The sequence below is a fragment of the Ictidomys tridecemlineatus genome, chromosome 5 (genome assembly GCF_052094955.1).
Source record: "Ictidomys tridecemlineatus isolate mIctTri1 chromosome 5, mIctTri1.hap1, whole genome shotgun sequence".
Classification (NCBI taxonomy): Eukaryota; Metazoa; Chordata; class Mammalia; order Rodentia; family Sciuridae; genus Ictidomys; species Ictidomys tridecemlineatus.
In genome coordinates, this window is record NC_135481.1 from 11438455 (window position 1) to 11450526 (window position 12072).

General features: G+C 42.3%; 1 protein-coding gene across 3 annotated transcripts in view; it reads left to right on the forward strand.

Moving 5' to 3' along the window:
• Positions 1-1021: 1021 nt before the first annotated feature.
• Positions 1022-12072, forward strand: part of Adpgk (ADP dependent glucokinase) — a 31836-nt gene continuing 20785 nt past the window's right edge. For 2 of the 3 annotated variants that reach the window (XM_005316769.5, XM_005316770.5), the window contains exons 1-2: positions 1026-1340; positions 8463-8688. In XM_005316769.5, the coding sequence (XP_005316826.1) occupies positions 1108-1340; positions 8463-8688 (459 nt within the window). In that variant the 5' untranslated portion in view covers positions 1026-1107. Of the gene's footprint in view, positions 1341-8462; positions 8689-12072 lie in introns of all 3 variants that reach the window. The other variant, XM_078049338.1, reaches the window with a different exon arrangement.

A 12072-nucleotide genomic window follows, 5' to 3' on the forward strand; every position in this document is an offset into this window, starting at 1 on the left:
CAAGACCAGGCAGGGCATAATTGTTGCTAAGAATGAGTTGGCATTAGGCCTAGCTTCACTGGTTCTTAATCTAGACTCCCGCACAGAGGGGTCATACCAAGGAAGACAGGACTGAGTTTAAGTAATATCACTAAGGGGGAACAAGAGAAACCAGGGTTTTTCAATTCAGGTCCAATATCCTCTCTGTGTTGTGCTTAAGACTGCAAAATTTGTGCATGTTCCCGAAATTGTTAAAAGGAACAGCACCCTAAAGGAATCATTTTAAGATTTGATGCCAGGCTCAGGGTGCATGCCTATAGAATCCCAATGCCTCAGGAGGCTGAGGCAGAGGATCGCAAGTTCAAAGCCAGGCTCAGCAAATCAGTGAGGCCCTAAGCAACTTAGAGAGAATCTGTCTCCAAACAAAATATTAAAAAGAGCTGAGGATGTGGCTCAGAGATCAAGCACCACTGGGTTCAATCCCCTGTAAGCCCCCACTCCCACCCCCGCCAAATTTCATCCAGACGGGGACGATCTCTGTGGGGTCTCCTCAGTCTCAACCAAAGCCCCAAGTAGTTGAGGGCCTGAGCCATCCCCCAAAGGGACAGAATCCCCCTGCCTTTAGCGCCCCCAGCACTTCTATGAAACACAGCTGCCGTCAGAATCCACTTGGGGAGGCAGAGCACTGGGGAAGTTTAGAAAACCGTGTAGGACGGACACCGGGGAGGAGGGACAGATTGAAGGGGTGTGTGAAATTTGTGCCGGCTCAAATATTAACGTGAGGCTTGCCTGCTTCTTTATAATCTGTCCGTTTCGTTTTACTGGGAAAGCAACATATTCCCGCCCCAGTATTTTGGGGATACGGATGGAGTTCTGGGGAGAGATACAAGGCCTGAACTAGAGCGAACGCTTTGTTCAATCACCTTCCGCGCCGCCAAGTGTCAGGATTTGGACTGAGAACTCCCCGCCCTCGCGACACCAGCGGCCCGCCCATCGGCCCGCCCCTCAGGAGGGGCCGTGGCGCGCAGGTGTGATGTAAGCGCGTGTCGACGTCAGCACGCGCTGAGCCCGGAAGAGGCGCGGGCCAGGAACTGAGCCTACCGCTACTGCTGCAGCGCCAGGGTCCCCATGGCTCTGTGGCGGGGCTCTGCGTGTGCAGGCTTCCTGGCGCTGGCCGTGGGCTGCGTCTTCCTGCTGGAGCCGGAGCTGCCCGGTTCGGCGTTGCGCTCGCTCTGGAGCTCGTTGCGGCTGGGGCCCTCGCCCTTGCCCCCGGGATCTCTTTCCCCCGAGGGCCGGTTGGCGGCCGCCTGGGACGCTCTCATCGTGCAGCCAGCCCGGCGCTGGCGCCGCGTGGCTGTAGGGTGAGTGCCCGCAGGGCCTGGGTCTCTGGGCCTCTCTAGGAAGTGCGGGCGCTCAGTCCTCTGAGGTTCACTTTGGAGGTCGGGAAGCTACCGAGCTGTAAGATAAAGCCCGCGTGGAAACGGGTTTTCAGAAGTCCCCAGGAGGCGCCGGTGTCCGCGTTGCCCTCTTGGCAAAAGGTGTCGGATGTCTGGGTCTAGCCAATTTCGTCACCGCTGCAGGGATTCAGACTGGTTTTTACTCTGCTGGCCCTAGAGCCCTTCTTTTGTCCGGGTAGGACCAACCCTAATAGCCTTTTTGCACATCTCACTCAGCTTGTCACCTTCATGTTCAGGTGTCCATTCATCGTTCCAGCTTCCAGCTTCCTTGCTTTATGGGCGCCTGTTCTTTGGCAGCCAAAAATGTCTTACCAGTTTTGACGGCATTCTTCCTCTTGCTTCGAAAGAAGAATGTTCTCTGCCTTTATCGACTTTCTTTTGCCCTGTTTTCTGTTAATTAACGCTATCCAGTTTGGAGACCACCACTTCACTGAGATTCCCGATTTTCAAATTCAACTTCTTTTAGTCTATATCGTCAGCTTGCTGCAGCCTTCCACTCGTTTAACACGCCCTTCTAGAAACTCTTCTTCCCCAGACTTCAGTGACATTGCATATTTAAGATTCTCCCAAATCACAACGCCTCCTTTTTTGTACTCCTTTCAGGAATATAATTATTTCCCTTATGCTACCTTTAGTCCCTGTCTCAGTTTCACTTGACTTTTGCTATCAACTCAAAGATACCATATAAAAGCAGGCCTTCTGTCAAGTTTATGTGAGTGCTGGAGCCAGAAGGAGTAAGGTAGAGCAAAGTTAAATGAAATAATTTATGTAGAGTGGTGTCAGCTTTTGAAAGTACTCAATTGTTAACTTGTATTTTTTCATATCAGCACATTTACTGGTTCTTAAGATGTGTTTCCTTTTACCTCTTCTGAGTTCAGGCTCTTTTCATCCACAAGTATCAGCCTCTTAACTGTCCTCCTTTCATGCATGTTCTGTCGACAGATACTTATCAACGATTTCAAGTCTGCTGGGTTCTGAGGATATAACAAGGTCCCTTCCTCATTTGTTGAAAACTGATACATTCATTATTGTATTGATCTGCTTGGGCTGCTAGGACAAAATACCGCAGGCTGGATGGCTTAAGCAGCAGAAATTCATTTTCTTGAAGTTGTGGAGCCTTATAGTCTAAAAGGTGCGGGTGTGGTTAGTTTGGGGCAAGTCTTTTCTTTGCAGCTTGCAGTTGGCTAGCTTCTCCCTGAGTCTTCACATGCATGGCCTTTCCTCTGCGTCTGCACTGCTGGTACTCTTTCTTTTATGTGGACATCAGTCTTATTGGATTAGGAACTCTCCTGTGTGACTTCATTTAACCTTAATTACTTCTTTGAAGGCCCTGTGTCCAAATACAGTCACACTGGTTAGGGCTTCAACTTATAAATTTGTGGTGGGGTAGAGGATACCATTGTCCATAACAACTGTGAAAAGTGCTTTGTTGAATTCGAGTGGTAAGAACAAAGTGTGTGCTGGGGGTATGGTTTAGTGTTAGAACTTGCCTACTTTGCTGGGATCTATCCCCAGCACTGCCAGGAAAAAAAATAAATAAATAAAAATAAAAACAAAATAAGGTAAACCTATTGTCCCAAAGAAGGATTACTAATTCTTCCTAGGATAGAGTGTCAGAAAAAGCTCTAAGATGATCTTACATTTACTATTGCTGTATGATAAGTCACCCCAGAACTTAAGTAGCTTAAACAACAACCATTTTATGATCTTTTATTATCTGAGATTTGGTGGGGCTCTACTGGGCAGTTCTTGCTTGGGGTCTTAGGCAGTTATAGTTGGATGGTAGCTGGAACTGGGTTCATCATAAAGATTGATCATGGCTGAAACTTCCAGGGGGGGGTTTATCACCTACATAGGCTTTTCCCTAGCTGTTTAGTTTCTCACAGCAGGAAGATTGGATTAGGAGATGGAATGTGTTGGGAGGACCAGGCAGAATCTTTAAAGTATCTTATGATTTAACCTTCAAAGTCTGTAGGGTCAGTTTTTACCAGAGTTATGGTTCCACCTGGTTTTAAGGGAGGGGTGTCACCTAAATCATACCTTAATGGGAGGAATATCAATGTTGAGTTTTAAAACGAACATGTGGGTTGGGACATCTTGTAGGGACCATTATGAGAAATATATTCTACTACAGTAACTTGTGTAACAGCCTAGAAAAGAAATGAGACTTTTAAAATAAATAAGCAAAGGTGGGGAAACAAGTCCACCTAGGAAAGAGAACCAAATGTGAGAAAGCAATTTGGCAAGAATCTTTTGGTAAAGAAATAAGATGCTCAGAAGGAAAGGTTGGACCAAATTCCAACATGCCTTTTATGTGAGGGTACGTGATAAGGAGGCCATAAAGATTTATAAACAGGTAAATGACTCTAGTTATTTATTGAAAATAATGGATGGGAATGTGGAAGGTGGATTTTGAGCAGCAGTTCATGTTTTGGGGGTTTTTGTTTGTTTGTTTTGGTATCAGATTGAACCCAGGGGCACTTGGCCAATGAGCCACATCCCCAGCCCTTTTTTGTATTTTAGTTAGAGACAGGATCTCACTGGTTTGCTTAGTGCCTTGCTTTTGCTGAGGCTGGCTTTGAACTTGCAATCCTGTCTCAGCTTCCCAAGCTCTGGGATTATAGGCATGTACCATCGTGCCCAGCCTGCTTCACATTATTTTTATAAGTAACAAGTCCGTTAGGAACATTTCTGGTTACCCAAAGAGATTTTTAGCCTAAAGAGGGGATATGGGAGGGGTGGGTGGGAGTATATACAATACTTGAACCACAATCTCATTTTGGGTATATTTGACTTCTTGGGAGAATACACACCTATTCGTGGTCTCTCTCTCTCTCTCTCTCTCTCTCTCTCTCTCTCTCTCTCTCTCTCTCTCTCTCTCTCTCTCTCTCTCTCTCATGCACATACTCAAAACAATTTAGTGTGATAGCCCTAAGAATGAATGTCTGGAGACCCTGGTTAAGAAGACATTGTAGGGTTTTCGTGAGAGGATTAAAGAGTCTGACCATTGCTTAGGAATGGTGATAAAGAAAGGTAAGATTTGAGGAAGATGTGCATAACAGGCTGGATGTTTTAGAGTAAAGAAAAGCAGCCCCCAAAGACAGGTTTTTAGTTTTGGGTATCTCATAAGAATCTTGTGAGGTGGGCAGATACCAGTATTGTCATTTATTCATACAGATGAGTAAATAGGCTCGGACTCATTGATTACCCAAGACCACACAGCTATCAAGTGCAGAAGGTGCTATTTAAGCCCATTTCATAGTCATGCCACATTGTTGTCATATTAAGAAATTTAGGAAAAAGGTGATTTGTGGGGGAAGTTAAGCTGAATTTCAGAGGAAGGGAAATGCACCTTGTGGGATTTCAAAGGAAGCTGCTCCGTCAGCTGGTAAAAATGAAAGGCTGGAATTTAAGAATGCATGAAGGACCAGGGTTGCAGATTTTAGGATATTAGCTCTTGGGTTGAAGGCTATCACATCTTTGTGAGTCTTCCCCTGCTTCCAAATTGGACCCTGGTACCTATTTAACTTGGGTAAAAGATAAAGCCCTCATCCTAACATTGATTCCCCTATAACTGTCCTTGCCCTGATCTGTCTTGCTCTTCTCCCCGATATGAATTCTCCATTCTAGCTAGATCACATTCTTATTGTGTCCGAACACAAGGTTAATCCTTTCATCTAAAACTGCTTGCATATGCTCCCTACGTGGATTTCAGTATCATATAAATCTGGGTTTGAGTTTAGGCTTGTTCAGTTTGTAGCCTTTGGAATGTTGGTTAACTCCAACTTCACTTTTCTTAGCTGAAAGCAGTAATGGCCACCTGTCTCAAAGAACATTGCAAATGGGTATATTCTATCTAAAAATGCCTGTCTAGCCCTTGGTACTTCATAAAGATTGTCTCCTTTCTCTTTGCAGAGGTACCATCCAGAATTCAGCCTAGGCACAATTGCCCAGACCTTTGTGATTTCTCTACAGTTCTGTATCTTATAGGTATTATAATTCTTATAATATCTGAGACACATGTTAAAACTAGAAGGAGCCTTAGAAAACATTTTACAGAGGATGAAACAGGATGGAGGAGACAGGAAACATCATTTTTTGAGGAATTCATAGCCTCAGAGGAAGAACTGTGTCCCCCTCATCCTGCCAGCCAAAAGTCTGTACTAGTCGCCTGGAAGCCAAGGCTTCCAGTGTGCCCTGCCTGGCCCTGCAGCCTCTTGTTTCAGCATTCGGCATCTTTGCCTCAGTTTTGTTGGTTTGTCTTGTTTTGCAAAATGCACTGAACTCTTCATTTTGCATTACTTTTGTAAACTTGACTTTCTCCACTCTTATCTCTAAAAAGTCAAATTCTGGGGCTGAGGACATAGCTCAGTGGTAAGGCACTTGCCCAGCATGCTTATCAAACTGTGTTTAAGATCTCAGTGGAACTAGATAAGAAAGTGATGTGTTTATAGTTTTTGAAGTAATTATATTTCTAAATGTAAAACTTCCTTATTTTTGAACTTCTGCTGTTCAGATTCAGGACCTAAATCCTTTTGGATACTTTCTTTTTTTAAGATAGGCCAGTTTGGAGGAACTAGTATCCCTGGCTATCCAAACACTTTTTGAAGCTCAGGATTGTACTGAAGTTGGAGAGCCAAGAGATACCTGCAGTCCTATTCATAGGCTCACTTTTAAACATCTAATGTTCATTTAATGGAAGTAAAGGGCACCCTTTGTGGGATGGGAATGAGACCACTTTGCAGGGTGTGTTTGGTTTATTTCATAGGCTATGAAAGACGTGTATTAAAACATCCTTAAGCACCTGCTACATGCTTGTCCATGTGTTTTATGCACTGAAAGGCATAGTAACCCATTATTATACTCTTCCAGTTAAGTCATCTATATTTTTTATTTTTAAAAGAAAATCTAAGTATTTAAATGCTGTTTGATGGGCAAAAATCTTTTCAAAACATGGATAAAGAATTACTAAAAGGACCCTTAATATGAGGATTCAAGCCATTTTGTGTCAGGAGGAGGAATGTCTCTCTTCCTGCCCTTGTAAATCTTCAAAAGTGGTGTAAATAATGTCTAGCCCACATACAAGCCTTTTAAAGTTACATTGATCTAAAACTTACAAAAGTAATACATAGTTGTAAAAATGAGAAATGTTATCTAATTAAAAGTAAAATTATTCTCCTTTATCGTAATTGCCCAATTTCAGTTTGCTACCATTAATGATTTGGTGTGTTAGTTTACAGACTGAGAGATTTTTGAAGTGGACTAGAAGAGAACATAGCTATGTGTTCCATGCTAAAAATCCAGTTCTTTGGGCCTTCTTCATGAATGAGTTTAACTTTAGGTTTCAAAGCTGCTTGGCATTAACTGAATATCAGCCACGCTTATCTCTAGGATTTTTTCATGCACACATAAAAGATGCCATGCCAGACAACCTTAGTATTTTATAATTTCCATACAACCTACCAGATGATGCACAAGTTTCTTGCCAGTCCTTTAAAGTTCATGGATAGGCTGGGCTTGGTGGTGCACGCTTATAATCCCAGTTACTTTGGAAGCTGAGGCAGGAGGATCCTAAAATAAAAAGGAGGTATCTTGGTCTGCTATGAGCTTGCTCTTAGAGTCTAGGAGCTGCTTGTGGCCACCAACCACACTAGCAAAAGGGACATTCCCAATAGGCAGAAGGAAGGATAGACATAAATGGAAGTGACAGTTGGGGGCCTGGAAGACCTCATCTAGACACCTTAGTTATTTAGCCTTTCTCTTTAAAAGAGGGATGACCTTTAGCAAAGAAACACAGAAAATATATAAGCCAGGATTTTTTCATGCACACATAAAAGATGCCATGCCAGACAACCTTAGTATTTTATAATTTCCATACAACCTACCAGATGATGCACAAGTTTCTTGCCAGTCCTTTAAAGTTCATGGATAGGCTGGGCTTGGTGGTGCACGCTTATAATCCCAGTTACTTTGGAAGCTGAGGCAGGAGGATCCTAAGTCCAAGGGCAGCATGAACAACTTAATAAGACCCTGTCTCAAAATAAAAAGGGCTGGGGATATAGCTCAGTGGTGGATTGCCCCTGGATTCAATAACCAGTACCACACACACACAGAAAAAGATTCATGGGTAAGTCTTGTAAACACCTGTCAAGTGATTAGTTGTTACAAGGCCACAAGTGTGCATCTTTTTAAATGCACTCAGCTCTTCAAATGCAGGCTTTCACCTGGGAGTATTTGGGCATTTAGGTATTGAATCTGTCTGGAGGAAAGTTGTCTGGAACTTAGATTTTTTTTTTTTTTTTTTTTTTTTGTACCAGGGATTGAACCCAGGAGCACGCAACCACTGAGCCCCATCTCCAGTCCTATTTTGTATTTTATTTAGAGTCAGGGTATCACTTGAGTTGCTCAGAGCCTTACCATTGCTGAGGCTGGCTTTGAACTCGAAATCCTCCTGTCTCAGCCTCTCAAGCTGCTGGGGTTGATTATAGGTGTGTGCCACCATACCTGACTGGTATTTAGCTTTTGACCAAAATATATTTTGCTTACTTTGCACTAAGCAGTGTTCCTAAACTTTGGTTATTTAATCTTCACAGTAGCTCTCTGAGTTAACCATTCATATCATTGTCATTTTTTCAGATGAGAAAACTAAGACAGAAATTAAAGTGACTTGCCCTAGACATAGTGTGAATCCTGTTTGGCTCTGCTAGTATTTCCTTAGAAATGCTACATTTTTATTGTCATGATAGCTTTGTTCTGAAATGCTAAGCACTGTTTTCTCACTTTTTTAACTAGTATAAATTTTTGCCAAACTTTCAAAAAAGATTCTGATCTGATCCCATTACAAATATCCAGATAAAGTAATTTTCCTTCTGCCACATGTTTGCTTTCCAATTAAAGTAGCAGATCCACTTCAGCTGTTCCCTGTTTGAATACAGTTCTCTGAAACCTTTCTCTGCAGCTAAAAGCCAAGGTGCTTTTCCTGTGCTATGGCTGCTGCTTTTCACATGTCTCTCCTCCTTCTTACAGAGTCAATGCATGTGTCGATGTCGTGCTCTCAGGCGTGAAGCTCTTGCAGGCACTTGGCCTGAGTCCTGGGAATGGTAGAGATCATGCAGTTCTGCATTCAAGGAATGATCTGGAAGAAGCCTTCGTCCACTTCATGAGGAAGGGAGCTGCTGCTGAGCGCTTCTTCAGTGACAAGGAAACCTTTCATGATGTTGCCCAAATAGCATCAGAGTTCCCAGGAGCCCAGGTCTGTTAGTTCACCAAGAGTAAATTAAAACAGGGTGGGAAAAGAAGCCTTTTTTCTTTTTTTGAGAGGGAGAGAGAGAGAATTTTTTAATATTTATTTTTTAGTTTTTGGCGGGCACAACATCTTTATTTGTATGTGGTGCTGAGGGTCAAACCCAGCGCCACACGCATGCCAGGTGAGCACACTACCGCTTGAACCACATCCCCAGCCCCGAAAAGAAGCCTTTTAAGCAACTTTTCCTCCTGTTTGCCTCATGACAGTGACCATTGGAAATCCAATTCTGCAGTTTTCCCTTTTTGTAAAACTGTATCTCATGTTTTATTATTAATTCTGTTTCTAGTCAGTTTAACTCGGCCAACATTAGTGATGCATATTTACTATAATTTTGGTTCTTGTTCATCATAAAGTTGCCTTTTTCATGTTATCTATGTTTGAAAGGAGGAACCATTGTCTATTAATTTGTTTTAGTTGTAATGCTTATTTTTGATAACTTGTAGTAATCTTAATGTGTCTGAGTCCTAAGCAGGAGAACAAGGCCAAACCCATAGAAAAGTAGACTAGCTTTTGACTGGGAAAAGGAGAGATGGGGCCATACCTTTGTTCTGCTCATGCAGTGGGGTTTCTATGTGTGTGTGTGTTGCTGGGGATCAAACCCAGGGCCTCATGCATGCTACGCCACTAAGCCACAACCCCATCCCAAAAAGGAGTTTATCAACAGAACATGGATACTATTTTGTGGGGAAGACTGTCCTGTGACCATAGTGGAATGTTTAGTATCCTTTCCAGCTCTTTTCCCAAGGGCTAAAAAGCATGTGTTTCCTTAGTTAGATACTCAGGAAGGGGAGTGAAGCAAAATGATCCCTGACTGAAAATCACTGGTCTATATTGGTGGCTTTCAAATTTGAGTGTGCATCAGAATCACTTGGAGGAGCTATTGAAACAGATTCCTAGCCTACTCCCAGAGTTCTGATTGAGTAGATATGGTATGGGAATGAAGAATTTATCTTTCCAGCAAGTTTCCTGGTTAATGCTATTAGTCTGATGACCTCATTTGAGAACCAGTAGTCTTTGGGTTGGAACAAGTCAGATGGATGGAACTTCAGTGGTCTTCAGGCTCACCTGGTGATCATAAAGCCCTGGAGTCTTAATGGTCCAGGCTGGGGTGGGGGTGAGGATCACATAGAGTAAGAGTACTGGGGCTGGAGACCCAAGTGTGCTCTTTCCATCTCACCCAGTGTGCCTGCTACTGTGTCCTCATGCCTCTTGAGACTGAATTCTGGTTGTTTGAACATTTTCCACCCCAGCTAATTCTCCTCATCTGAGACCTTACTTCAACTGGGCATCCCAGACCAGGCCTGAATTCTAGCCAGGGAAGCTCTTAATGCTGTTTTTAATTGGTACCTTTCACAGGCAAACCTTTGTGATCACTGATGACTTGAGATTTTAAAGATTTTTGTCCTTTGAAGCTGCCCATTTGAACATTAAAAATTGCCAGGGGTGTTAGCCAGCTGAGTTTCTAAAGGAAATAGCAAGTTGTTAAAATTTCTATGGTCATTTTGACAGCTTAGTTTAGTAGTGTCTGGTCTTTTAGAGAATCTTGATAGTTCCAATCTGATAAGTATACTGCTCAGAAATCTCTGTGATCACTTCTGCTTTGACCCTACCATTTGTTTCATAACGAAAAAAAATCTACAGAAACTCATCTTACTTTTTTGATGGTCTATTATTTCTTAACATTTTAAAACCTAAAATGTGTTACTTCTAACACCAATTTGGTGTCATTTGAAAATCCTTTAAACTGTAAGGTAGGTTGCCTGATGAACAACAGTGACAATTATATGAAAAATCTGAGTTGGGCACGGTTATACACATCTATAATTCCAGCAGCTTGGGAGGCTGAGGCAGGAAGATCACAGCCTTAGCAATTTAGTGAGGCCCTGTCTTAAAATAAAAAAAAGGGCTGGGGATATGTCTCAGTGGTTAAGCACCCTAGGATTCAATCCCTGGTACCAAAAAGAAAAATAAAAATCTGGTATCCATTTTGCAGATATCTTAATAATTTCCTTCAATAATTTTTTTAATTAAATAGCTTTGTTTATTTTTATGTGGTGTTGAAGATCAAACCTAGTGCCTCATACATGCAAGGCAGGTGCTCTACCACTGAGCCACAGCCTCAGCCCATCCCCCAAGAACTTTTAGTAAATTCTGCTAGCCATCATTATTAAATAAAATGTGAAATCAGATTTGTTAAAAGGTGAAACTTAAGCGTGCATATCACAAAATTAATCTATGAAGAACTGTTAACATCCCACTTAAATCCAGAAATCAGTCAGCCCAAAGTGTGGGATGAGAGTGATGGCTAGCAGCTGGAGTTATTTAGTCTATGCCTCTGCATGGGCTAAAGGTTGTTAGCCCAGACAGAACTATTGATTAGGTTTCTTGACTTCAGAATTGAACAGCAGCCTTATTGCCTATTCATCAGGTTTCTAAGGTACATGATCCATCCTTAGCAAAGTGGAACACCAGCCTTGAAGGATCTGCTCTCTCAAGCTGAAAGATGTATTAGAGGAAAATATTTTCCTGTGTTAGAGCCATTGCCTTTTAGAATTTACTCCCAGGGAACCATATATTCCCCAAGACATCAATGTGTTTGTTTCTTTCTCAAAATTTAGCAACAGACATTTACTGAGCACTTATGAAAAGATGGTCCCTGCCCTGAAGATGCTCTTCATGTGTCCGGATGATGATAATTAAAGTAGGCAAGGGCTGTAATATGGGTTCATATTAGAGGGGCAGGAAGTGGTCTGTAATCTTGTCTGGGGAAGATAGTTATGGAAGCTGAGATGTCACTGAGGAAGGGGTACAGAAAAGGCATCATAGAAGAGGCAGCAGCTGAGAAGGGGAGGAACCTGCTAAAGGCCAGAGGTCAAGAGGAAGGCTGACTTGGAGAGTTGCAAGCAGATTGTGGAAGGGGCAGGCATGAGATGGAGACAGAAAAGAAAGCATGAGATTAAGTTAAATTTTAGGTGGGGGTGTAGCTCAGTGGTAGCACAAGTTTCCATATCCAGCACCATTAAAAAAAAAAAAAAAGTTGAATGATTCAGGAGGAAAGTGATGTATACTCATTTTAAAGGTTTACAAGACGTAGCCACACTGTGTTTTTTCTTTATCTGTGCTGATGGCCCAGAAGTTCAGTCAGATTTGATCTATAGTTACAGCAGTCACACTTTAATTTTCAGATTACCATATTTATTTTCTTCACATTTTACTCATTGTCTATTTCTGTGTTTTTATTAACTTGTTTGTGTATTTGTTGTAAAGTCACCTCAAAATATTTGGGGAAAGATGTACTATGATTATTAACATTAAAAATTATTAAGCTTG